Source organism: Pteropus medius, unplaced genomic scaffold (genome assembly GCF_902729225.1).
Source record: "Pteropus medius unplaced genomic scaffold, Ma_sr-lr_union100, whole genome shotgun sequence".
Classification (NCBI taxonomy): Eukaryota; Metazoa; Chordata; class Mammalia; order Chiroptera; family Pteropodidae; genus Pteropus; species Pteropus medius.
In genome coordinates, this window is record NW_024352148.1 from 538,133 (window position 1) to 565,703 (window position 27,571).

Genomic DNA, 27,571 nt, shown 5'->3' on the forward strand with positions numbered 1-27,571 from the left:
TGCTCCTCAGCGTGGGTGACCTAACACACTCCATTTCAGTTCGTCCTCGCCGGGCCACCTGCCACCACTGAGGATGCAGGCGATGGGGAGACGGGGCCCTGCTGCTCCCTCGGGGCTTGAGTTGGTCATAATGAGCAGACGGGTCAATGGTGAAGCTCTTCTTTGCCACGTCGCCTTTACGTGGACAGAGCAGCATTAGGACTGATGGAGCGTCAGAGACCCTGCGACACACCAGGCCCAACAGTGCCACGGCCCGTGCGCCCTCCCCCGGGCCTCCCCCCGGTGTGCGATCCCTCCCCGTCAACTCGCTCTTCCTTTCTAAGCTTATTTTATGACGTTCTAAACGTAAAGGCGATCGTTACGAACAGAGAGAAGCTCAGAAGCGAAGCGATGCTGGCAGAGTCTCGCGGCAGCACAGCCGGGAGTTCAGGGGCCCGTCTCCACGTGCCCGCCCGCTGCTGAGACCGCCGTGCCAGTGGCCCACGGAGGGCACGGGCCTGTTCTGGCTCCCTGTCCAGTACCTGCTTCTTGGAATGAAACGACTGCCATACTGGACACCAGGAAGAATTTTTTCTCAGTGGCCCTATTTACATGGATAAGGAAGAACCACTCTCTTGAATGGGCACGTTTTTTTCTAATTTAGTTTCTTTCCTTATTTTACACATTTTTTCCTGTGAGCTTATTTATTTAACTTCAAAAAATGAGAGTCTTACCTATACTGATAGTCATCAGTGAATTACGTGCTGTTTTGTATTCCCAAGTTGACCTGCGAGAACTAAGGCTAAAGCCGTTTTGGGTGGCAGTGGTGCTCATACATTAGATTGTAGTCAAAATTTAAAAGTTGCGTGTCCTTGACCCTACCCCACATTTGCCTTACACTCTACTAGCTGTGACCTGACCACCTGTCCAAGTCCAGTTCGTGTCCTGTGACAGAAGGAATCGTGGATCTAGAGCCCATCCTTCGTCGTCTGCCTCTCTGTGTAGAATAAAGTTCATGCAGAGAGATTAATTGAACGTGGATTTCTGTGTATAGAATTGGATATGAGTAATTTAAGCATCATGATCACCTGTATCTACTACTGTCAGCCTAATAATTGTGAGATCCAGCTGCATAGCCACACATAGAATGTTTTCATTCATGACATACTCATTTCTGTTTTTGCCTAAGAATAGCATAATTATGAAAGTAAGTGTTCTCTGAGCGTCCTTCTCTGTCAGATGCAATCTGCTGTATATTTAGATGTCAAATAGAAAAACTTTTTCCCCTACCACCGTGTCAGAGGTCGAGAACTGATGGTGTCGTGTTTCAGAGCCTGACTGTGATGACTGACCGGGAATGGCGGGTTTTGTTTTGGCGCACAGAATGGGCTGTCTCCGCTGCACATGGCCGCGCAGGGGGACCACGTGGAGTGTGTGAAGCACCTGCTGCAGCACAAGGCGCCTGTGGACGACGTCACGCTGGACTACCTGACGGCCCTCCACGTCGCCGCACACTGCGGCCACTACCGCGTCACCAAGCTCCTCCTGGACAAGAGGGCCAATCCGAATGCCAGGGCCCTGGTAAGGCTGGGAACAAGTGAGGGTAGGTGACCCCGTGGCCACGCCACGGTGCGGACACCAGCAGTCACAGTCACAGATGCGCAGCCAGCTGCGCCATTGCCACCTTCCTGCCTTCCCAGAGTGCCGTAACCGGTGGGGCGGGGCAGGCGTCCGCGGGCAGCACGGCAGCATCTGCACGACCAGCCCGTGGCCGGGAGGCAGGCAACCTCTGGGAAACAGAATTTGAAAAATAAGGAGTTACAAAATAAGTTCTAAGCACCCCTATACAGAGTCAGGATAAAAGCGTGAAAAGTTGAACTCCATCAAGCTCTTTGGAAAAGAAGGTGGCGCGTGGAGAGCGCGTCGCCGCGCGGAGGCCGGGGCAGCATCACGGGGGCCTCCTCGCCGGCTGCCCGCCCGGCGCTGGCCGATGGACCCGGTGCCCGGCATCTCCATGCTTCAGGGGGTGTTGTGCAGACGCCCCAGAGCTGCTTGAGGGGGCTGCAGGAGGCGGTCCCTGGGGCAGCTTCTGTGTCCCCGAGTCCAACCCTCCGCGCGTCCTTTACGTCCTGACTGTGATAGTCGGGAGCATTAGCCGTGTGCTCACTCAAGCCTCTTGTTTCCAGGTCTCGAACTAAAAGCGAACCTTTTTTCCAGACGTTTCATGATTCATTCAGCTAGATTAGTCTACAGATACTATCTGAGAGAATGCCATTACGCTTATCAAATATTAAATCTTAGGTTTGTTACAAAATTCCAGCTTTCCACTGAAATCAAGTTATTCCTCATTGCTGGGGAAGCAAATGTACTTTTAGGGTTATGTGCAGTTATATAAGGATATTTGTTTTCTCACAAGGAGGAAAATACTCGTTTTCAATCAGACGGTGGTCAGTACGCTCATCCAATATCACGATCTGATAATTACAGAGCTTTTAAGTGATGCATATACATGTGGGTCTTGACATCTGGCTTATTACACAGCTCATAAATGGGAACTGACTTAACAACATAATGAAGAATAAGCCGTAGGTTAAGTCAGACCATTAAGTCTGCTTTCCGAAGAACTGCTAATGTAGAGAAATACTGACTGATGGTCCGTCCCCATGGGGCCTGAGAAACTGTTAACTGGTAGAATAGATACAACTATTCTGTATATAGGGGTCACTGCAAATAAAAATATGATACTTAAATGTACACGTAAGGGTGGAGCATGGGGATAGTTAACAAATTTTTATGTAATCCGCTCCAATTCCTACATGGTAGCCTACTTTGAAAAGTTCGGAAGTGCCTTAAGGGCCTTTCCACACCCCTTTGTCTCCGAGAGGCATCTCCTTCCAGTTATTCCAGAAATTCTGCATAGTTTTCTTGAAAATATTCAGGAATTTCATAATGGTTTCTTTATAAAATATATTCGATGGACATATCTTATAAAAACTTAGTAATATAAGAAATATAATGTCGAGGTATAAAATATTATCAACGTGATTTTTCCTAACATACCACTCCTTATAAAGATATTTTAATATAAGCTAAATAAGTTCTGGGTATAAAAAGTTATCAACATAAGTAACGATTTCTGCTAATTTGCAACACCTTCTCCATGAAGGAAGTGGTGGAACGTTTATTGAAAGGCAGTCACGCTCTTGGATTTCTGAGGTCAAACAGATGAATGGTCTGTACGCTCTGAGCAATGGCCCTGCATCAGGAAGGAGCGTGCTTGTCTCGGATGCGTTGTCAAGTCGTTCTGTGGCCTGGGCAGTCACTGCTCCACAGCCTCTCGGGTTTTTCCTTCCTGGAAGAGTAGGCCCACGTCGTGTCCTCGCTCCTTTCTCTGTAACCACACAAACAGGGTTACGTGCAGACCCACCCCACGCAAGCAAGCTCAGCGCTGCGGGAACGCTCCGTCACCTCTCTTTCCAAATCCCAACACCTGCAGCATTAGAAGACATGGCGACAGGGGACGATGTAGCATTCGCGCCTGCCGTGTGCCAGCATGGAGTTGTGTGAGAATCGTTTCTGCATGTTTTCAACTAACTCGATTGTCTTTTGCACAGAACGGTTTTACTCCACTGCACATTGCCTGCAAGAAAAACCGCATCAAAGTCATGGAACTGCTGGTGAAATACGGGGCTTCCATCCAAGCTGTCACAGAGGTAGAGAGCGCTCCGGCTTGTCACGAAGCACCCCCTCTTCCTCTCTGCCCCTCCTCTTGCCACCTCTGTCCTCTCCGCTCAGTTTCATTTTGTGAAGAAGCCCAGACCCCGTGCAGAGGAGTAAAACTGCTGTCGCTTTGTTCCGCAGTCTGGCCTCACACCAGTGCACGTGGCTGCCTTCATGGGCCACTTGAACATTGTCCTGCTGCTGCTGCAGAACGGCGCCTCTCCCGATGTCACTAACGTTGTGAGTATGGCTGGGGCCGGAGCGAGCGCTGTGCGGCAGAGAGGGTGTGTGTGGGGTGTCGCGTGCCTGCTGTCACGGCGCCCGGGGACACGCTAGAGAAACGCTGACAGCCGCCTTGGTGGCGGGCAGTGAGGCAGAAAACCAGACAGAGGCTGCGGGCCGTTTGGCCCCCGCGGAGCCAGCACCCAGCACGCATCCTGCGTGCGTGTGTTTGAACAAAGCGCCAGGTCGCAGCACCTCTGGCCGAGCTTCGAAGGGGGGCTGGAGGAAGCCCACGGGGCTCCCCGCAGGCGCAGAGGGTCCCGCCCTGGCCATGTTACTCCTGCACCCGGTCGTCCCAGACCGCTGACCAGGGACAGGCCGCAGCTAGGCACCCTGACCTGCCTCCCTCCCCCCTCATGCCGAGTTTTCGTTTTGGCGTGGGAACGTGGGTCTGCAGGCAGCTGTCATCCTGCCCCTCAGTAGTGGCTGCCCACAGCCCCCCACCAAACACAGGTCAGGGTTTCTGCTCCCAGTCTGCTTTGCTCCCCCACTGTCCAGAGTCAGCCCCTCCGCCCTCATCGGGCCCCAGCCTGGCTTCCCCCTGTGCAGGGCCCTCCCTCCGGTCTGAGCTCAGTGGGCCCCGCGTGGCGCCTTCAGGGCGAGGCAGAGCTAGCGCTTACCCCCGCCCCACGAGCAGGCTGCCTGGTGTTAACGAAGCATGTTTTCTCCAGCAGTCAGCCGGCGGGCGCCTGTCCCCGGTTTTCGAAGTCTCATTGCCTTTGAGTTGGGAAACAGAACGTTCAGTTTCACTCTGTTTCGTGTTCCCTCTCGCATTCTCATTTCTTTCTATTTTCACACCGTTTCTGTGCTGAAGTGTGTGATGCGTGGACAAAAATCCATGGGAAAATTTTTTTTATTTTAAATATCACTTAATACTCCCTCTTCTCGTTATTCAAAATTGGAGCATAAAGCCATTAAAGAATTGAATTATAAAGTCTATGTTTCTAAATTTCCCTAATTATAGCTTATTGGCCCTAAAGTAACAATGTTATATGCTTATCTTTACTCCGTTAAGAATAAGTAATTTCACAACGTGCCAACTGGAGTTTAATTTGTAGTCACTTCTTAGAACTTTAAAAGAAATGCACGTCATCCCTTGCTTGTTCAGAGGTGACCGCCTCTCCGTTTCTTAACTGAGGTGTGTACAGACCAGCAGCTCTGCCCAGAAGTGCCCTGTGCTCTTTCTCGTTCTGCTGCGTTCTCCACGTTCGCCTCATGGCATCATAGCAGCAACGGCGAGACTGTCACATCATGCTATCGTGTCATAGTAGTAACACGAGCAAGTTTCACATATGCCGTGTGATGCTTGATTAAAGTCTCCTGAGGTCATCTTTTTGAGGGGAGACTTTTGCAAAGTTGTCAAAGAAAATTCATATGAAACGGTTGTGTGATTCTGTGGCCACTTTAATTTGCTTCCTAACTGCCCAATTCCAAATTATTTGAGAGCTATGGGTTTACGCCATACTGACATCCTCTACTCTGCAAAAAATGCTATAGGTAGATTTTCATATAAAAATAAATAAAATATAAATTGAAACAATAAAAATGTTGACGTGTTTTAGGTTCTTTAAGATTCTCAAATTTGACAATTAGTCTACAAAACGTTATCTTCTGTCAGTCATATGAAGTTCTCTGTTCGCTTTACGTTCTTATTTGTCCATTACATGCTCTTTCCCTTCAGCCCCTCGACATAAGACCTCGAGAGGCTCCTGCCAAGGGAATCCTCTCCTCGGCGTGTTGCCCAGGTGTTGTTTGTGTGTTTGTTTTTATTTTGGTACGATGTATCTTTCAGGGAGCAGATGCCATGTAGACAGGGTTGCCAGATGAAATACAGGACTGCCTGTTAAATTTGAATTTCAAATAAACAACAAGTGATTGTTTTTAATACAAGTCAGGGCATACTTATACTAAAATAATTGCCATTTATCTGGAATTAAATTTAACTGGTCATTCTGTATTTTTATCTGCTAAATCTGGGGACCCTCTGTTTAGAGGGACGCGGCTTTCTCTGGCGAGGGTGCCCGTGTGCCTGTGTGTTCTCAGAATGTGAGGGTCTAGCCACTGGGCCCCTGACTCTGCAGGTTGGTGACGGACGCGTGTGGACACTGCCTGCCTGCCTGCTGTGTCGGAGTCGGCCCTTCCCTGACCTGCCCTTGGAGCCTTTTACGTGTCGCCTGAGACCATGTCGCATTTTTGGGTGTGATGCTTTCTGTCGTGCTTTGACGCTTGCCGACTGACACAGCCAAAGTGGAGCCTGTGTGCTGCCAGCAGAGTCGTGCTCGCCGCTGGGAAGCGGGCGTAACGCTTAGTCCTGCTTCAGACGCGAGCACCTCCGTGCTCTCGCCAGCCCCGCTTCTGTCTCAGCTCCTCTCAGACGTGTAGCGCTGGCCCTGTCACGTGGGCGTTAGCACCACGCAGCTCACAGAGGCCCCTAGAACCCAGAAGGCTGAGCCGCCACGTGTAACACGTCCGCCAACACCGTGGGAACGGGGACCAAGCACCTTGGGCCTGTCCAGAGTCCCGTGTGCGGTGCCGGCACGTTCCAGGCGAGGTTCACACTTCCTATCACATTTAAGGTTTTCTCCCGATCCTAGAAGTTAATTAGTTTAAGATAAAGCAAGCAAGGGTGTGGAATAGGCTGAGGGGCCCCCCATCACAAAGTGGAAGTTGCTGAGTAAAACCGTGTGCGCCCTCTTTCGCTTCTTATTTATAGTCACATGTAAATAAGGGTAATGGAATATAAACGAGTAAGGGCAACTCACGGCGAAGTCGGGTGCCCCAGGGCCATTAAGGAAGGGGTCAAGCCAGACCCCTGTCACATGGAGAGGGGCCGGGCGTCTATGAACATAACTGTTAATACTTTAGGTTTTATGTATAACGTCAATTTCAAACGTGTAAATACCATAAAAATAATTTTAAGTATAAAATAAGGAGACTGGAAATAATAAGACTAATGTGGGAAACATTTTACTGACGAAGCTTGGCTGGTGGAGCGGACGTGTAAACTCATCACTGAGTATGTGCCCTGAGGCCTCTTTGACTTAACTTCTGTTAAGGAAATTCATTTTTGTCTTTATTTCTACCCAAATTGGTAAAATTGCTACACCTTTATAAGACCTAGAGATTTGAGGGTTTTTTAACAGGTAGACGATCTTAGCCTCATCTATTTAGAGACAGGTTTTAAATTAGACAGAAAACAGATATAGTTTTCCAAAGGGGGAAAGTGCCACACATCCGAAGTCTGAAGACAGATGTTGCTGTTCTCATAGTAAGTCGTTTTATAAGACGGCATACTTCAGATACACTTCCTTGACAAAAGTCAACTTATATCATCAGAAAATGAGGCCATTGAAGGATGAATGAATCATCAGTAAAAGAAAATTAGAGTAAACGTCCGGTTTAATGCTTTCAGAGTCAACTCGTTTGAAATGAACTTCTCATTTATAAGCAATGGGATCTCTTAATACTAGGGCGGGCAGGGTGGGGGGTGCTGCAGCTAACTGTAAGTCTCCCAGATTCCTCGTGCAAGGAGTCAGAAGAAATTATTCTCTGGTGTTTGTCAGAACTATCCAATTACCACAACCAACTCAAGAGTTTAGTTTATTTAGAGTGGTTTACTTTACTTAGTTGAAATCAGCCTTATTTTCTAGGATAGTTGAGGTGAATAAAAGTAATAAGCTTTCATCCAGTATCTGTGTCCTTTAGAACTGTAAAATTATTTGAATGAGTGAATTTCTGCCTTGTTCAGAACTACATCTGTTTTAATATATATACTGACTTTAAAAAATCCCCCCAAATCTGTTTTTTAGAATCAGTAATTAACAGCTTCTCAACAAGAAAATTCTCTTACATGTAACCATCACCCTTGTGCTGCAGCTTATGCTACCATTTCCTGATAAGTGTGGTGCCTTGATGGGCACAAGGCCTCCTGAGAAGTGACCGCATGCCCAGGACTTCACTGTTGGCGTTGGCTTTGCTCATCTCCCAGTAGTTTTTCCAAACAACCGTCATTAAATATGCTCATTGGTGATAAGTAGGGGACCTCCCGCACAGGTCAGATGTCATTACAAACAGTCATTGTCTAGTCTCATAGCACAGAGACAAATCAGACATAAGGTAATAGTTTATTTCAGAAAGAAATTTTGAATTCTGAGAAGGAATCAAGTCTGCACCATTAAGTACGGTGCAGGTGATGTGACCTTTTGCAATGTGTTGATCTTCAGCATCTAGACCTCAGTAAAATGAGATCGAGTTGTAATCGAGTAGCCGAGTGTGACAATGACAGATTTCAGATTAAAGAGTGAGAAATAACTTCACACCGCGACAACCAGCTTAGGCTCCACCAGGTCAGTTACAGCGTGCGATCCCAGGGTGTCCTGGGTGTTTGGGTAAGTTCAGTTGTTTGGTGTGGGCTGAAAAAAAATTGTTTGCTTATCCTTCTGATCCTTCTGAAGACGGGGAAGATGCGAAACTATGTTTTTCCAGACTAAATAATAAACACTTATGCCTTTTCATAGTTTGCTAAACTTATGGCACGTTGCCGAGCTTCATGAAAAGGCACGCTGTGTTGTTCCCCACCCAGAGCAGTGGGCTCACTGATGGTCCCCACTTTGTGTCCGCAGCGCGGGGAGACAGCGCTGCACATGGCCGCCCGGGCTGGCCAGGTGGAAGTGGTCCGGTGCCTTCTGCGGAACGGCGCCCTCGTCGACGCCAGAGCCAGGGTAGGTGCCGGCATGCCGCGCCCCTTGCGCATGTGGGGTCTGCCTTTCGGAGAGGGCGTTTGTGTCCCTGAGCTGCAAACGGCCTGGACCGCGAGCTCAGGGCCAGCTTTTCAGGCTGAAGGCGAATGCACCTCAGTTTTGGAAACATTAAGGTTTGAAAAAACGTGCAATCGAGTATCTAAGAAATACAGCATTGAGTGACAATTTTAGTACTTTTTTGCCTGTGAAAGTACTCTCACGTATATCTCCTTAATTTCATGATTTCTATAGTTTTACCCGTGTCACGTACACACTATGCGTATTACATTCCTTTATTCAAAGCCAGATCTCCACAGACAGCCCTTCCTAGTAACTTAAAACGATACGCAAAGTCCTAACGTTTCCGTGTGGGCTGTTCCGCGCCCCCCTGTCCGCGGTGAGCTCTGCCCGCTCCTCACTCTGAGGCCTGGCAGCCTTCCCTCCCGCCTCGCAAAGCGGGGTTTGGGCCCTGTGGATCGTGTCGTTGGGTGTTTCTGTTTCCGATTGCTTCCATCCCCCACGGGCCGATTTTTCCTCTCCTTTTAAAAAAAATTTCTCATTCCAGTGCCTTTTTTTTGACTTTCTTTTCTCTACACTGAATATACCAGCGATTTTTACCAGTAGACTGTGTCTCGTAGCCCATTGACTTTGGCACTAGCGTCTTTGGTATTCTTGTGGAACATGTAAACACTTTCTCCCTCAGTGGCTGACACGCCTAAGCCAGAGCTTGCTTCAACTCAGCTCTCCCATCGTTGGGACGAAGTCGCCCGGCTGTAGCTGCTGTCACGGCCTCTCACACCCAAGTCTTTGTCCTTAAGTGTGAGAGTTGGATTCAGAAACCTTGAAGCTTCTTCCCAGACCTTCTTACCATCTCTGGCCCTGAGACTTTCAGAGCGTTTTCTCCACAGCGTTGCATTACTTTGACTTTCTAAGATTTTGTCACCTTTCTATCCATTGTACAGGGAGTGTAATTTTTGGTTATTGGTCATCATCATTGGTATTTTATGTTCTTAAATATTTCGAGCTTTTGTAATTCAAGGCTTATCCTTCCCTGCTTTAACATTTTCCTCAGTTTTTGTTTGTCTGTTTTTCTATAAAGACGATTTTTAGAGCAGCTTCAGGCTCACAGCAAGTTAAGAGGAAGGTACAGAGATTTCCCACACGCCCCCTGCCCCCCACACACTCACAGCTTCCCTCATGATCTCCGGCCACCACCAGGTGGTGCATCTGTCACAGCCGAGGAACCTACAGTGGACACGTCATCACCCACAGTCCGCAGGGCACGTTACCGCCCACTCTTGGTGTCGGACATGCCGCGGGACTGGACAGTGCCCATCACCACGGTGTCAGAGCAGTCCCACTGCCCCAGAACCCTCTGTGCGCCGCCCCGTCTCATTCCTGTTAGGGTTACCTGGCATTCAGCGATTTTTAAAGGACATTTTATGTTCAGTCACTGCACCCTGAGCTTCATGAACTTCAGTATTTTTACCAGAAATGTGACAGTGTTCTTGGTAGATACTTGTAATGCATATTTAATGACCAAAGTGTTTCCCATTTATCTCTTAAAACCACTTAACAGTTTTTCTCTATTAAATTTTTAATTTTATTTTCTATTTTTAATGGAAATCTCATTTTCATATACCTTTGACAATTTTCTTCTGTTATTGATTTAACCTATTATTATTGCCTTGCACCTTTTGGGGTACCATTTGAAACCCTTTCTTCAAAAACCGCTGGCTGCAGACCCCTTCAGCATTTGAGCGTGGATGCGCGTGTTCACTGCTCCAAGCAGATGCCATCGGTTCCGTCGCTCGACTCCTGTTTCGCAGCTGCATTTAGTCCCATGGTCTGCATCTAACCATCTTCACAATAGATCTTTAACTTTCATTCCTCCTTGTCTGAATATCAAGTGTCACGTCACCCTTTGTCCATCTGTGTCTCAGCTCCCCGCCTTCCCTCAGCCGTAGCTGGGATGCCTCCCGTGGTGTCCTTCTGACTGGACGGCAGACCTGCCATAGCCTGCGCTGTGATGCTGCCCACAGCGCACTGTGCGTCAAACCGCCTGCTGAGTGGCCCCGGGTGGGGTCCGAATCCTGCTTCTCTAGCAAACTCAGGTGGCGGCCCTGCTTCCGATAGGGTCACAGCGAGCAGCTGGGACCTTGGGCCCTTCCTTTCCCTGAGGGCTGTCATTTTCCTTGAGCCCTTTGCTCTTCGGTTTTGTTAGCGTCTGTGCAGACGCATTTTAACAGGAGTTGTCGTATTTAAAGACAAAGCGGCCCTATGTTGTAGGGCAGCTCAGAGCCCTACAATTCAGGACCCTGTGACCTGCCTGCGGCCTGAGCTGAAGGGGCAAGGAGACATCGTGTGTCTCATCCCAGGTCCCAGCCTGTCACTGGCCGTGTCCCACCCCACTTCAGCATAAAGAGAGCCCTCTCTCCATCCCCACTAATGGCCACGTCCCCCGCTTGAGCTGATCTCGATGGCTTGTGCTCTATGCCCATCTGTGGCCCATCCATGAGGTGCGGTGACGTGATGCCATCCCCGCAGAGCCTCATGGAGTCGGAGCGTCTGCTGCTGCTTGAAGACGGGGGCCCTTCCCAGAAGGAAGGTGCAGGAGTGCTGGGCGGAAAAGCGCGCACCCACTTGCGTGGTTCTGAGCGTGCCTTCCTGGCGCGCATGCCCGTACACCTGCTCTGCTGGCCTTGCCCATGGCCCTGTGCCCGCGCTCCACGGGGAGGCGGCCAGAACTTACAGCCAGATTTTGCAGGACAGATGGAGATCAGGCTGCAGGGGTCCGACTCCCTCGGCTCCCCGCCGTGCCGCCCCCAGGCCCTGCCCCAGGCCAGGTGTGCTCCGCGGGCACAGCAGGAGGCCCAGGACTGCCCCACTGGGTGCCCTCAGCTGCCCCACTGGGCGCCCCCAGCCAATGGAGCCCTGTTCTTCTGGTTTGGGGCTGGCGTCTGCTCCAGGCACCGTGGACCGCGGGGCCAGGGGACTTCAATTCGCTCAGACTAGTAGCTGCCTGTGTGGGCCCTGGGATCCCACTGGCTGGCAGCCACCAGCAGCAAGCCACCTTTGGGCCCTGTCCCCGCCTCAGCCTTCTGGTGCAAGGGGTCTGGGCCTGGAGCGTCCCCCGGGCTTTGGGGCAGCAGCCCGCCGCAGGGAGGCGCTCTGCTCCTGGCCCGGTGGCAGTCGGCGCCTTGCGTCAGAGGCGGGTTGCTGCCCGTTTGGTGCCACCGGGGGCGGCGCCCCATTTTTCTTTAGCTCTCCCTCTCAGCTGGTGCTCGCTCTAGCTCAGGGCGGCAAGTTCCACTTTGTCAGTTGGGCCAGGAAGGAGTCGCCCTAACCTTCAGTGGGCGTAGATCCCTGGGCACGGGTGGGGGGGGCTGTTCCCCGGTCCGCGTGTTCTCCCCTTCTCCACTGCAGATAGGGCTGTACCAGAAGTTGAAAGTGAGCAAGACAGCTCATTTCTTAATTTTTTATTTTAAAGACAAGTGACTTAATGCTCTGTAGTCTGAGCGCCACGGACAGTAGGTCATTTAACCAGGTGCTTGGCTACCACGTCAGGCCGTAGCCACTTCTCAGCTTGGGGTCAGGGGTCATCATTGCCCCAACCCCTCCCCCCATCAGAAGCATGGTTTAGATGGTGTCACTCGAAGTACCGAGCTGTGTCAGATTCTGCGGCGGAAGTCCAAGAAAGGAGACCTGGAATCGTGTTCGCAGCCGTTCTCAAGTTCTGTTGTTTTTTTTTTTTGAATTATTGTTTGTTTTGCTGTCCACTCTCTTTGTAACGGTTAATTCTTCCCATTTCTCTGCTTCCTCCTCCGAATTTCAGAGAACGTTGTATCACCTCCATGTCGTCAGTCTCCTTTCTTGTTGAGTGTCGCCTCGTCCTGTTCGTCTTCTTGGCGGCCACCTTGTTGTCATACGGGCACATTCATGTCTTTAGAGTCCACGGCCTGAATTCCAGTCCTCCTTTAGTAGCCGAGTGACCTTGGACTCTCCTGGGGAGCTCATCGAGCCCCTCCTAACCTCTGTCCTTTGGCAAATGGTCTGATAATGCACGTCGTACCTGCCTTTGGCGTCCGCTACTAGGGTAGGAGCAAGTGTGCGTTATACACGAAGAAGCCTATGTGTGGCAAATTTCCATAAATTCCAATTCTGTTACTAAAACAATTGTATTGTTGTTATTTGTTTTTACTTCTCACCACCCTGAAATCCGCACAGTGCGTTTCATCGCTTCCTCTTACTGTTTTTCTTACCACGTCACAGTGCTGCGTGCATCTGGGCAGCTGTGGCCTGCTCTGCGGCATCTTCCCTGAGCGGCCTGACCCCTGGGTGTGCCGGCTTCTCCTGCTGTTAATGGCCGTGCCCTTGGGCCACATGTGAACAGAGCCCTCTTTTCATCACTGAGGTTCACACAATTTTTTTTTTTTAACAAGAGACTGGTTTGGTCTGGTTCTCTTAACACTGAAGTAGTTTTCCTGACTGCACATCACAGTCAAGTGATTTCTTGAGCCTCCTCAAACGTGTCCTCACTGTCCCTTACACCAGCCACATCCTTTCTGTGTCTTTAAACGAAAGCACTTGACTGATAGTTAACCCCGTTTCCTTCTTGCCACGGTTCCTTTTCATCTTTGAAGTCCTGGATGCGAGTCCCAGGCCCATCTGCAGCGTTTCCGGGAACGTGTATCAAAATCAGATTACAATGTCATCTTTATCCGCAGCCTCTCCCCGGAGAAACACTAGCTTTTGTCCCCTCGGCTTGCTGAGTGGAGCAAGAGCGAAGTTTTCCCAGCGTCCTGCATTCTTCTTCTCTTGATTCAGCTCCCAGAATCAATACCGTCTCTCAGGGAAAGCTTTTGGAAGAGAATGTCGGTCTTGGGACCGCTGGACTAGATTTCTGTCTTGTGTGGAAGCATGGGTTGTTTATGTTTAAATATAAACGAGGGCCGAATCTGTAATGAGTTGGGAAACATTTTGATGCGCTTAGAAAACAGTGCCTAAGTTCACGGAGGTACATACTTTGAGAAAGTCTAAGGAGGGCGTCGTGACCAAACAGGTCGCCCCTGTAGCAAAATAGAAAATAAGCGGTGGCCAGAGCGGTGGCAGTGCCCTTCGCGTGGGAGTCTTGGACATTCCAAGCAGACACCACGAAACCCGAGGGACCGCTGCCAGGGGCGTCTGCTCTGTCCCGGCGCTGACGTTTGACTCGCTTTGAGTTGCAGGAGGAACAGACGCCTCTGCACATCGCCTCCCGCCTGGGCAAGACAGAGATCGTCCAGCTGCTTCTGCAACACATGGCTCATCCCGACGCGGCCACCACGAACGGGTACACGCCCCTGCACATCTCCGCCAGGGAAGGCCAGGTGGACGTGGCGTCAGTACTCCTAGAAGCGGGGGCTGCCCACTCCCTAGCTACCAAGGTGAGGGGTGGCCTCGTGACACTGGGCGGAAGGGAGGCCCGAGTCGGGGCCCCTGCTCCGCTGGGGAGGCTACAGAGCGCAGATCCGGCTCAGGCCTTTGGCTTCTTTCTCTCGGAATATTTTAGATTCGTCCTCTGGATGATTAAAGGGGACTGTGAGACCCCACGTCCTATCCGCGGTAGGGGTGCTGCATCCGTTCTCCCGATTAACGCCAGTGTCATTTCTAGCGCGGCCAACCAGTGCTTTAGCGGAGACGGTGTCCGCAAAGCAAGGGCTGCCTGCCCTGCCCTTTCCATCGTGAAACCTACTGTACTCCCAAGAGGGAAAAAGCAGGCTTTCCAAACACACCGAACTAGTCTAAGTATGAGGGAGAGAAAACCGCCCCGGATCGGCAGTACTGTATGTGAAGAGTCTTCGTCCACCTACAGACTCACCTCATCTCGCATTTTCCCAGCGCTGGCATCAGCTGGCATCCGCTGGCATCCCCTTTCTGCACTCTGACCTTTACCAGCTACCCCCTTGCCTGGAATTTTACGGTGTTTCAACAGAGCTGGGCTGGGGAGTCACACGTTATTAGTTGTCACTGTCATCTAACAAAGACGATAACACCAGCCTGCATTTTACTTACAGTTAAATTTTCATGCTGTGCAGAGCAGTTTTTTTCTTCGCTTATTACATTCGATTTGCAATTCCCTCTTTGGATGTGACTTCGAAGAAAACATGAACACGCTCAGCTAATTAGAGCAAAAGAAATTGGACTAGTACACAGGAGCAGGGAGCTGAGGCAAGGTGAAGCCTACGGCAGGTGAATCACTCGCAAAGTACAAGTGAGTCGGAGTATTAAAAAGACATTTTCGATTTGCTCATTGTAAGCAGGCATCTGCTGCATCTGGGGGAGAGGGCGTGTGCAGGGAGGACTGCCCCCCCTTAGCAGTGTGTGGAGCCCCCGGCCTGACAGCTCACCTGATTGCCTGTGGCCATAAAGCATGCTCCTATGTGAGAAACCGGTAATCATTCAAATGCTAAAATCTGAAGAGTTGAAAGTACTTTAAAAATCATTTTTAAATCAGAAACTAAGCAACAAACATATAATAATAATAGTAATAATAACCCATGTTAGACAGGGTGACTGTCTCATCAGATGAAGGTGATAAATGAAATTGATATGTAAACACAGAAATAGAAAATAAAACATAGTCCCTCATCTTCCGCAGATTTTTAGGATTAAAATTACCTAAAGCAATAGTGACCGAGGGCCGTTAAGTGGGAGAAAGTATCAGACAGAGCCGTGGGCAGTGGAGCTGACGAAGGCCGTTGACGTGTTTAGAAGCACCAGAGGGTCAGTGACATCCTGATGAGGCTGCACAGGGGAGGAAGGGAGACCGACTCAGCGGGTGCTTTCCAGCCTCTGTTTTGTGGCTCTGCAGGAAAGATTCTGTGATTTCATCTAAAGGTAGTTTCCAAATTGATGAAGGGGCCGGGTCACTGGCGCACAGGTCCAAGGGTAAGGCATTTATTTTCTCTTCCTCGCCACACGGCTTGTCTCAGCTCCATCCTGAGCATCGTCCAGTCTTTGTGTGCTTCGACTGGAGGGAGGAGAGTGTTAACAGCAACCGTCTAAACCAGCTTGTGCAAGAACAAGGAAATACTGTCTGTCCCACACTTGGAACAAGCAGGATTCACGCTCTGCCAAGGAGTCATTAGCACCAAATGTTCAAAAAGAAGCAAAAAGGAAAATGCCATCCCAGTTGAAAATGTGTGTGAAAAGGCAGTGTTGTCCCAGCACAAGGCACACACGCATACACACACACACTCACAATCACACTCCTCCTGGGGATTTGCTCCCCCTGCCCCCCGCCCCACGGTACTGCCAAGGGACTCTGCGGTTAGACGGTCTGGCCAAGGGGAGGAGCTGAGATCCGGGTGGAGGACTACGCTGTCCCTGAGATTCGAGTCCAGGGGTGCGGCTGTACGCGCGACCCAGAGCGAATTACAGAGCCTGGCACGAGTTAGCACACGAGACGCGTGGGAGAGCAGCCTTTCAAACACCGTTAAGGTCGGGCCTGTCTAAGTCTGGGGTCAGTTGGCTCAACCTCGTGCCCGACCCGGGGCCTTTGACGAGAGAACGGGGCTCTTATCGGTTCTTGTGCGGGAGGGCCAGCAGGTGGGCCAGCAGGTGCTTTTCTACAGTGAACATGTTCTGTTCTGTTGACCACTTATCTGTTTTTTTCTGCAGAAAATACAAATCAACTGAACCATTCAAAATCTTTTTTACAATGGCCACTGAAATATCCTAAAATTTAATGAAGAAATTTGGAGTTCAGGGCTTATAAAAAGGATAGAGAGGAAGAGAAGGGTTGGGGGGAAGGCGGCTGTTATCTCAGTCCTACCAATTTTAGAGGCAAGAAAAAGGCTGTTTTTTCTACACATAAATCGGAGCCATTTTACTGACATTAGTGGCTTTTATGAACCCCCACTGACAAAGTCACATTTCGGTCTCCGAGCTCTTAAAATTTAATTTCTTTTATTCAGTTTATCAAGCCAAAGTCTTGATGTCGAATTTCATTTTTTATCTTAGTCCTTGTTTATGGCTGATAGATTTAACGCTTCCAGTATTTTCCTCAAGTAGCTCTGTTAACAAATAAAAACAATTTGTTAGTAGTCACAAAAACAAGCACTACATTTTCTTTTCCTTCATATTTCAGAAGGGTTTTACTCCCCTACATGTGGCAGCCAAGTATGGAAGCCTGGATGTGGCAAAACTTCTCCTGCAACGGCGTGCTGCCGCGGACTCTGCGGGAAAGGTACCGCCGCTCAGTGCCGAGTGTTGCGCGTGGCCCAGCCGTGTGGGAAGCAGTGGCAGGAGCGAGGGAGGTGTCCGCCTGTGACCTGTCCCCGTGCGCCCTGGCTCAGAAGGCGCTCGGCCGCGCCTCCGACCTGTGCTCTCGCCACAGCAGGCCCAGAGCGCTCTTCTACCAAGAGGAGGCCCCTGCGAAGTTAGCGTCATTCTCACAGAGCAGTTTAGACTTTCGTTTGTGGCCGTGCGCTTTGTGGTCTCGACCGGGTACTTTCAGGTTTAGCATAGTTTCTAATATGTGATCATTAGGTATTTGTTTGCTTTGATTCGTTTGTTCCTATTGACTACATTAACTAGTTAACTTGGACTTAAAATCGGTGTCCGTTGCCGTACATTCTGGTCGCTTGAGGGCCGCTAATGCTCACTTAATGCTGGAACCTAAACACCCTCCACAGAATGGCCTGACCCCGCTCCATGTTGCCGCTCACTATGACAACCAGAAGGTGGCGCTGCTGCTGCTGGAGAAGGGCGCGTCCCCTCACGCCACCGCCAAGGTGAGGACTGCACGACGGTCTGCAGACCCCACGGCACGTGGGAGTGGTTTTGAAACACGCAGCATGGCAAGCTCCAGCTCGTCCTGTAGAGGCTTTGGGTCCTGGACGGTGGAAAGCGGAGCGTCATGCCGAGGGCACGGGACTGACTGCATCTGTTCTCAGCACCGCGTCCGGAGCACGGCGTTCAGTTCCGGGTCGCACAGTCTAAGAGCAGTGTTGACAAACGAGTGTCAGTGCAGAGCAGTCCCCTCCGTGCAGGGAGTCTGGAATGGGGGCCCGTCAGGAAGAGGCGAGGGCCGGGAAGGTTAGCCTGGGGAAGAGAAGGCCGCAGGTATTCAGGGAAGGCCCCAGAGCAGAGAAGCCTGGAGATCGCAGGCTTTGGGGGCTTTGTGTCCATGCCCGTCTCACAGTAGAAATGGAGTACCTGGTGACATGGGTCACAAAGATTTGGGTGTCGTTGCATGCAAACTTGTGATGGGAAGAATTTGGATTTCCCATAGGCTCCCTTTCAACTTTTCTGTGGATGAGACATGCTATTTCCTTCAGAGAGATGTAGTAGGGCACTCGCTAGGCTCACAACGTGTGTCGGTTTTGTTTTGTGTACTTTTTAGAATGGCTACACTCCTTTACATATTGCTGCCAAGAAGAATCAGATGCAGATAGCTTCCACGCTGCTGGGCTACGGAGCGGAGACGGACACTGTGACGAAGCAGGGCGTGACCCCGCTCCACCTGGCGTCCCAGGAGGGGCACTCAGACATGGTCACCTTGCTCCTGGAAAAGGGTGCTAACATCTACACGTCAACCAAGGTACTCCACTTTGTCCCCTCACCTACCTACCTACCTGCCTGTCTACCTGCGTGCCTGCCTACCTGCCTACCAACCTACCTGCAACCACCCTACCAACCACCTCCTGTCTACCTACCAGCTGCCTGCCTACCTGCCTATCTGTCTACGTACCTACCTGCCATCCACCTACAGGTGTTATAGATGACGCGGTGTGTTTTCTTCCTCAGTGTGCCCTCTGCTCCCCTTCTCTCTGTAGAGTGGACTCACAGCTTTGCACCTTGCCGCCCAGGAAGATAAGGTGAATGTTGCTGATATTCTCACCAAGCACGGGGCCGACGAGGACGCCCACACGAAGGTATAGCGCACCACTGTCATTGTCATGGTGCTTCCCGACCTGGAAGGTCCCGGTAGCCCCATCAAGCCACCCAAGTCCACGACCTCCTCCTCAGAAGGCATTCGGAATTGGTTACAAGCGTCCTGCCCACAGATCTGTATTGGGTCTCCCTTTTTGCTGGAACCGAGTCCAGCTGGATAGCACGGGATCAGGACCCTGACCAGAAGACCCCATCGTGCAGGCCGAGGCTGCCCTCCCTCCCCTGTCGCCCCACGAAGAGGGCCTGCTGTGCTCTTGCTGGACTTGCTCGCCCCATGCCCTTGGCGGGAAGGGCTTTTCCTTCTCTGGCTTAGACTCCTCAGCCCAGGCTACTGCGTTCTGCACCATGTCCTCCGATCCTGCTGTGCGCCCTCCGCCCCGCCCCGCCCCGCCCCCCGGCCGTTGCAGACCTTTTCATCTGCGCCTCTCTGAGCGTTTTGCCAGATCGTCACACACGTGTCAGATCTCCTTGCTGGCATGAAGTGCCTTGTGTTCCGGGGTCCGCTCCCACCCACGTGTGTATCCACAGGAGGCAAACATCATCTGCTCAGAGATGTTTGTACCCCCAAGGGGAATTTCTCCCCATCCATCCTGTCGGAACCCCTCTCCCCTAAGATTTAACCATGTCTCTTGTCATTTGCAGCTGGGTTACACGCCTTTAATTGTGGCCTGTCACTATGGCAACGTGAAAATGGTGAATTTTCTCCTGAAGCAGGGAGCCGACGTCAACGCGAAGACCAAGGTGAGCGCTCGTCTGCTTTCTCTTCTGTCCGGAGGAGGGTTCGCCACGGGGCCCTCCGCCGGCTCGCCGCTGTACCAGTGTTTTCTTTTTAGTCCTTCTGACGTGATTTGGAATTCGCGATGTAGTTTTGTGCTATCGTTTGAGACTTTTCTTTCTAATAACCTCCGGCCGCTGTGCAGGTTAGCTTCAGAATTTTGATTCTAAGGTTAAAGTAGCTGACAGTGAGTCGCCCCTTTATTGCGGGTCACGGTAGGTGCTAGACTGTCTCAGCGCTGTGGTCGCTGTTTCTGTTCCAAGGCCTCAGCCCCTCCCCAGAGGAGAGGCAGACACACCCCAGGCCGCGGGCCTTTTCTTTGCAAGAAAGTGCATATTTATTAAATGCGTGCTGTGAGTCGTCCATGGGTTATACATTTTAAATCAAATTGTCCCTGAACGATCTCGCAGTCAGATGGTGTCACTCTCTGTGTCACGCCCTGAGTTTAAATGACTTGCCCAAGGCCCCGGAGCACACAGGACCAGAGCCAGGCTGGAGCCGGGCCGGGGCCTGAGCGCTCTGCAGCGGCGCTCCGAGCCCACGGCGCAGGGTCTGGCGCCCTCTTTGCCATCACTGTCCTCCCTGCTGTTTATCCCTCTGTCACAGCTTGCTGCTTCCTGACCAGTCACCCTTTTGCATTCTTTCCAGCCTCTGTAACGTGACCTGACCTGGCGGAACTCCCAGGTGACACCACGACTCCCACACAGCAGTCCGTTACTGCCACACGCTCCCCCGCTGCCAGCTCCCATTGTGCTCGCGGCCTCCTTCGCCTGCATGCCATCCCCTTTGGCCATTTAAATCTCCCCCAGCCTCACACGACACCCTGTCACACTTTCTCCAGCGGCTTGAACATTTTATGACAGTGCCCTATGAAGAACAATAGGGCTGTTTTAAAAACTCACTCATAAAACATTTTGTATTAGTAGTACGTACTTTGAATCCCTCTGTTTTGGTTCCGTGTGATAAGTCTCCTCCAATCACCCCTCAGGGGGCTCGCTCCCTAAACAGCAGGATACTGTTGTAAACTGAACCTACAGTGTCATATAGCTTTTAAATTCATTTCTTTTTTTGTTGTTGTTAAAAATATATTTTTTTTAATTTTTGACCCCCTTTGCCCATTTCTCCCACCCCAACCCCCTGCCTTTGGCAACTAGCTGTCTGTTCTCACGTGTGCGTATTTATCACAGCATCTTTATCTGCGCCCTCTTCACGGACTCAGGTGGTTGCCACGTCTTGACCGTCGTGAGCACAGGCGTGCGGATTCCTTTTCGAGCTAGTGTTTTCATTTTCTTTGGCTGAATACCCAGAAAAGGGATTGCTGAATCACATGGTGGTTCTATTTTTCATTTTCGGAGGCTCCTCCTGACTGTTTGCCACAGTGGCTGCATCCATTTCTATTCCCACCCTTCCCGCCCACTCTGTCACGTTTGGGCTGTCACGTGTGCGATATTTTAGTGTGCGAGGCCTGGGTTGGAAGTTCTTGGGGAAAATGCAGAGCTGACTTGATTCCACCTGTTTTCCCAGTGGCATCTGAAGGGCCTTGTTCAGCAAAGCAAGGTCCGGATGTGACACTGCGCCTCCATGCATGCAGAGTGTCCCAGGACGAGGAGAAATGCAGAGGAGAGCACGCAGCCCGAGGAGAGGCGTGCCTGTGTGCTGCGTCTGGTCGCAGTCAGCAGCCCCTAGTCACAGCTGTGGGGTGGGCGCGAGTGAGTCAGCGTGAGCGTGCTGAGGGCTTCCCAGCCACCCTTCCAGATGCTGCTAATGAGAAACAGAAGTTTTGGAACTTGGTCTCTGTATCATCTTAGGAGCAGAAACCAAATCACTTCTGTACATCAGCATAAGCAAATATAGGGTAAAGTTAGTTTTAAATGATAAGTAATGACATTAACATGTAGGATTCAGAATTTCTGATCAGACTCAGGCAAGAGAGGCTGCTGCTAGTCGCCTGAGGTTCTTGAGCTCTCGTGACATCGGACTTTGAGGCGAATTTCAGGCTCGCATCTGAATTCTCGGGTGCTTTTGCTGAGTCAGCTCACATGGCAGCACTAGGACAGACATTCTCGTTGGAAGGCAGGTATTCTCCTGGGAGGCAGAATGCAGCAAGGCAGTGAGACGGGCAGAGAGAGCTTGAGCGTGACATTTCCCGTGTTGCTTTTGTTGTCGTCGAGTGTTGATAGTTGAGCAGTTACAACATTTGGGAGACAGACATCCTGTCTAGATAACATTGTCTGCCAACCTGGGTTTGATCTGTGTGCAAATGGACAGTTAGTTGGTTGAGTGAAAAATCTCATTTTAATTTTTCCGGTTTTTCAAACATAAACTGTAGGTTTTACTTGCTTTTGGAAGTAAATATATCTTTTCATGTATCTTCGGTGGTTAGATACATAACTCAAAGGTTATTCTTTGAATAAACACCTCAGAGTTTTTTCACATAGAATGACATTTTTGTAGAAGGAATTGAGTTTGCTTCCTCACATCTCATGTGTAACCATAGTTACTAAAGTAGTTCTGTTGCTATGACAATGTAAACATAAGTATGGCCTTTACTATTCAAACATTCGTGACTGGCCTAAAAATTTGGAAAAGTGAACTTGTTTTATGGGACTGTTAGTTGCTTGAAATTAGGATGAAATCCTGTAACATTGGCTTGGGGCAAACAGATTCGATTAATTATATGATAATTTGCAAAGAGGTTTCAGAGCTTCAGCGTGAAGAGGACGTTCTCATTGTGAAATATGCTGTAAAGATCATAGAGCTCTTCAATAAGAAAGAAAAGTGTTTTCTAGCATCTTCGTGTAACTTTAGATGGACGAAAGAAAAATTTCTTGGGTGACATATTTGATCCTTCCCCAAACTTGAAACCTTGGCCATTTCCATTTTATAAACAAGGAAACTGAGGGGCCCAGGGGTTTAGGGACGTGCGTCTGGGGCTCCTAGCAAGGCGGGCCGAAGGTGGTGGGCTAAGCCCCAACCAAACGGTCACTCAGAAGCCCGTGAGCTGCTGCACACAGCCCTGGTAGACACACGGACCTTTTCTGCCACTGTGTCCCTCGAGGACTCAGCAGGAATGCTCCCTGGGCATCGCTGGTTCAGCAGCAGCACCCCTACTCCTGTTCGGCCCTCGCGTGGTTCGTGGGTGCTGCCAAATCAGGCCGCGGGGCCGCTACTGACTTGCCAAGTGGCACTCGGTGGCAGGTGCTTGTGAGCACAGTGGAAACGAGAGTACCGGGGAGGGGGACCCTCGCTTCTGGTACGCTCCGCAGACGGCCACGCACTGCTGCGTGCGCTGCCCGCGTTCTCAGACATGGCAGAGCTGATGCCGCTCATGCCGGCAGCCTGTGTCACACGTGTGGGCTCTTCCCCGTGGATGGGAAGGTGGCTGTGACAGCACAGACGGAGACATGGAGCCCTGAGCCTACAGAAGACACCTCCTGTAGACGAGGAGCAAGTACACATGTTGGTCACGAGGCGGCAGTGCCACTAGATAAAAAGGGCACACGCTCGTGCACGTTCAAGGCGTGAAGCCTGCTCAGAACTTAGAGCCCGGGAAAGTTCAGTCTGAAATATGTCGTTCTCGGGTGAGGCCGGGGGTGATGAAGTACTGCCGACGCCAGCTGGTCTTCATCATCCCCGAAGCGGGGAAAAGTACTCATTCAGTCGGTCGCCGTTCAGTCACTCGTCATTTGTGGAACACCTGCTGTGTGCCAGCGCCCTCGTTTTCACGCCGGTAAAGGCGAAAAGGGGCAGTAGCTGGAAGATCCAGTATGTGGCACAAAACCAGTACTAAGAGACAGCGGTTCATGGTGTGTGTGGTGCCTGCAGGGGCCTGGTGTGGTCGCCATGTGACCCACGGCAGTGCTGGTCCTTCTGCCCGCAAGCTCCTGGCCGGCCAGCCCCACACCCCGAGTGCACGTCCTTACAGGCGCCGGGTACAGCGCCGTCTCCGGGGCCAGAAGTTGAAGACCCTGAACTGAAGGGCACCCTGCATTGTGAGGGGCCTCCCGTGGGCCACCCATGCTCCGCGGGCGCTCCTCCTTGCCAGCTGTTCCCCAGGAAGGCCTGTGACACATAGCCGGGCTTCACAGAGCGACCGGGTCAGCTGTCAGGAAAGGCCGGCAGCGACTGGTCCCCCAGGTGTCAGAGACATTTCTCCCTTCTTTTCTCCTGGGGAGAGACCGCTGCCCCGATGCTTCCTCACTGCCGCCCATCTCCCACACCGAGTGCTAGGGACACGGGGACAGGCCCTCCGGAGCGCTGGTCCTGAGCTGCTCCCTGTGCGCAGACCATGAAGTGGGCGGGGCGTTCGCTCCCCTGGGTGGGGGGTGCCCAGGGCAAGGAGACTCGGGGGGAGGCTAACTGCTTTCCCTTCCTTCCTCCCCAGAACGGCTACACACCTCTGCACCAGGCCGCGCAGCAGGGCCACACGCACGTCATCAACGTGCTGCTGCAGCACGGGGCCCGGCCCGAAGCCACCACTGCGGTAAGCGGGCGACCCGCCCCGGGCACCCCAGCTTGGTTCCCGCGTCGCTGCCCGGTCTCCCTCTCCTCCCGCTGTCTCCGTTTCCCCAGCACCACTGTCCTTCCCGGAGAACCGAGTAGGACGGCTTTGGGGCCGTCATTTTTTGCCCCCAGTGATGCTTCCGGCCATTTCAGGCATCTTTAGTTCCAGTCCCCCTCCTGAAACAAGGCCTACTCAGGAAAGCCAGCTGTGGCCCTTGGCCCAGGGCCTGCCTGTCCCTCAGGAGGGGGTTGGGTGCAGGCTGAGCCTGCCTCCTCTCTGAGGCTGCAGCTCTGAGCTCTTTGACGTGCAGCCATTGAAATGTAAACTAGGCAGTGGGAGTTAAGCCCACTGGGCCCAGGGGCCTGGCTGGAGCCTGGGCTGCTCCCTGAGTTGCTTTGCCCTTCGTGAGCTTCTGCCCACCTGTAGCTACGAGCTGAGCTACGAGCTGAGCTACGAGCTGAGCTACGAGCTGCCGCAGCTGCCCCACCTGGGACGAGGGGCCACTGTGCTCGGCGCTTGCCGGGAGTTGTGGAGCATCCCTTTCCTGAGGAAGTTGACTGTGAGGGGTTAAAGCCACAAGTGCTTCTCATTAGAGAGAGCAGGCAGATGCAGCTTGTTGTGTTACCATGGCGACTCGGGCTCCAGGCTAGAGAAGCTGCAAAGGCCGCTCTGCTCTGCTTTAGCGAAGGGACTGGTTTTCCTGGGCCAGCCTTGTTTCGGAAGGAAGTGCTAGCTCCCGCGCGCTGAGCTCACTGGCTCGCACGCAGTGCTCGCTTCTCTCTCGCCCTCCTCAGAACGGCAACACCGCCCTGGCCATCGCTAAGCGTCTGGGCTACATCTCCGTGGTCGACACCCTGAAGGTCGTGACCGAGGAGGTCACCACCACCACCACGGTGAGTGACGGCTGTCGGCTTCGGCCCCGTGTTTTGGTTATCAAGCCACGTACTTTTCCACTTACAAAATGTTTTGGACTTTTAATTTTGAACTTCTTTTGGTGAATGTGTTGTAGAACATGCATCGAAGTGCACAGATGCAAACGCATTTGCCACAGCCAGGGGTTTTAGCTTCCTTCAGCCATACTAAGGCCATATAAAGCGCGTGAACATGATTTTATAATGTCGAGTTCCTTTGGCTGTGACGGATCTCTTGTTTTGTGCCCCTGCGCATTCGCTGTGGTTGGCTGTGACACCTGCCGGCAGAGCGGTAGACGCTGCACGGCAGACTTCTTACCTTAGCCCCACACAGACCCCGACCCCTGCCATGCTCGCGGCTGGTCGGAAGCTTTCTCTGTGGGAACAGTTCATTCTTACTCACTTTCTATTTTTGATTATATTTTTTATTCAAAAAGAAAATTGAATGCACTAAGTACACAAACAATATCTCGAAACAATATATTTTTTTGTTTGTTTTTGAACAGATATAATCACTTTGGCCCATTTGAAACATCAGGTTCATCTATATAAAACTCCTGTTTTTGAAGGTGAAAATAGTCATTTCATATGGTTCAGCATAATTCTATGTAACCTAAGGGTTGGTAATATTGTATATTTGATGACACGTCCTAACTTCGTATGTATAGAGAGCACGTATTTAAAATTTTTAACCTTTGGTGTTTTGAAGACAACTGCCGATTCTTAGGAGAACAGTGCTGGTCCGTGGCCTTTGCCAGAGAAACGAGAGGGGCGGGGAGCAGGAGCCCAGCTCCGAGGCCCCGCCCGAGAGGGAGCCGTCGCCGGCAGTGGGGTGCTGTTCTCTTCCTTTCACTCGCTTTCTTTTTCCAGAAGCGTGAACAGCTCTTTGATTTTTGTTTGTAAAGCGGAAAGTGGGGAGACAGTGGGGAGACATGTGGCCCACGGTGCCGGACCTATGGCAGCTGTGCGTCAGGTGACAGACAGCAAGGCCCGGCTGACCAGGGCTGGGGAGCGGCTAGTCTGCGTGGAGTTCAGGCAGACGGGAGGATGCTTTATCGATGCACCGCGAGACGGGGCGGGTTTCGATGCAGGTTTTTCAAGCGGCATCGTAGAACCTTTGGCCAGTGTGCCTCTGAGTTTTTAAAGCTTTAAAATATAGCTTCTTCAGTAAATTATGGAGGAGAAAAACAAGCGTGGGTGCCGTTAGCACGAACGTCTGAGTCCCTCCAGATGGCTGCTTCGGGCTTTTCCTACCGTGCGGTGCCTCGTACCGGGGCAGCCTTCACGTTAGGGGCCCACGCCTCCGTGTCTGTATTTGGCCCCGCTAAACAACACACACACCACGGGTGGGCGAAGCCTCAGCAACTGGCCAAGCACAGACGTCCTTAGCGTCACCATGCTGTCCGCTTGGGCCGTGTGCGTCCTCTTCTGTCAGATCACCACTGGGTGGCGAGCTTGCACCCTTTTTGGTTTCTTGACTGGCTTCCCTCCCACTCACGTCACTGACTCACCACCTCAGCGTTCACTGGAGCCCGGCGCCGGGTTCTACGCGGACGAGGTGTCAGTGGGGAGGACGTCGCTTCTCCCACTTGCAACTTCCAGGGCAATGAGACTTCCCTTAACGTCAGCGAGACCGTGGAGCTCACTAAATGCTGCCCTCCCACCAGGCACCACGACGGTTGGGTCCCCACACACCTACCGAGAGGGTGGGGGGACACGAAAGTCCTCTTGGAACTCTCTGTGGGCTGTTTTTCTCGTAACTGTCATTCTCCACACTGCCGAGCCGAGCGCTGCTCCGACAAGCAGGTGTGTGTGGACACGTGCGCACCTCGCAGGGAGGCTGGGGCAGCGGCTCTCGCCTCCAGCTGCGCTGCTTCTGGACAACAGGAGACCTGCTTTCTTGGTTCCTTCCTTTTCTTTAACTGTGATGTCACCCAAAAGAAAATCTATTCAGTCACTAGGTGGATGTTTTGCATAACTTTATATCACCAGTGTATTTCTTTTGGAAGGAAAGGGTTGTGATCGGGTCATTGCAGCCGCGGAGCAAGTGTGCACGGCTTCTGTGGCAGAGCTTACGCACCCAGGCAGCCTGTCCCCTGTGTGTCGGTGGCTTTAGGTGAAGATTTCATTCTTATTTTGAGAGATGAGTTTTTTCAGAGTTTCGGTAACACTGATAATCAGTGCACTTAATGCATCGTCAGTGCAGAAACTGGAGATGAACTTGAGACGCAGCTGTCTTTGAGTGGTATTTAAAGTCATGAGATGGGATCGTCATCGTTTTTTATCACCGGGGTGTCCCTGGCATCTATCTGTAGAGGCACTCGAAATGTTTCTTGAGTGCCCGAATGACTAAAAAGTTCAGAGGCCCTTCATTTTAAAGATTAATTTAATATTGAATTACAATAATAATGGTAGTTTATGCTAGCTAATGTTTATCCATTACTAACATGTGCCAAGCACTGTTCTGAGAGCTCTTGCATATAGTATTTCACTTAATAAGAATTTCCTGAGCGATATTGTCCCCATTTTACAGATGAGGAAACTGAGGTGTAGAAAGTAAGGGGACTCGCCGAGGTCTCACAGCTGATCAATGATGAAGTTAGAGTGGGAGCCCAGGCAGTCAGAGCCAGGAGCCCCGCCCTGCCTCCCACGCACACCAGCACCGGCCGCAGTGGCTGTGTGGGCGCTGAGCGCCACCTGGATGTGTCGGCAGCAGTGTAGC

At 51.4% G+C, this 27,571-nt stretch overlaps 1 protein-coding gene across 12 annotated transcripts in view; it reads left to right on the forward strand.

Moving 5' to 3' along the window:
• Positions 1 to 27,571, forward strand: part of ANK2 (ankyrin 2) — a 281,232-nt gene that overhangs the window by 188,014 nt on the left and 65,647 nt on the right. For all 12 annotated transcript variants that reach the window (XM_039846891.1, XM_039846890.1, XM_039846888.1 and 9 more), the window contains 12 exons: positions 1,363 to 1,560; positions 3,594 to 3,692; positions 3,841 to 3,939; positions 8,604 to 8,702; positions 13,949 to 14,146; positions 16,852 to 16,950; positions 17,399 to 17,497; positions 18,109 to 18,306; positions 18,542 to 18,640; positions 19,302 to 19,400; positions 23,819 to 23,917; positions 24,733 to 24,831. In XM_039846891.1, coding sequence (XP_039702825.1) covers positions 1,363 to 1,560; positions 3,594 to 3,692; positions 3,841 to 3,939; positions 8,604 to 8,702; positions 13,949 to 14,146; positions 16,852 to 16,950; positions 17,399 to 17,497; positions 18,109 to 18,306; positions 18,542 to 18,640; positions 19,302 to 19,400; positions 23,819 to 23,917; positions 24,733 to 24,831 — 1,485 coding nt within the window. The remainder of the gene's footprint in view (positions 1 to 1,362; positions 1,561 to 3,593; positions 3,693 to 3,840; positions 3,940 to 8,603; positions 8,703 to 13,948; positions 14,147 to 16,851; positions 16,951 to 17,398; positions 17,498 to 18,108; positions 18,307 to 18,541; positions 18,641 to 19,301; positions 19,401 to 23,818; positions 23,918 to 24,732; positions 24,832 to 27,571) is intronic.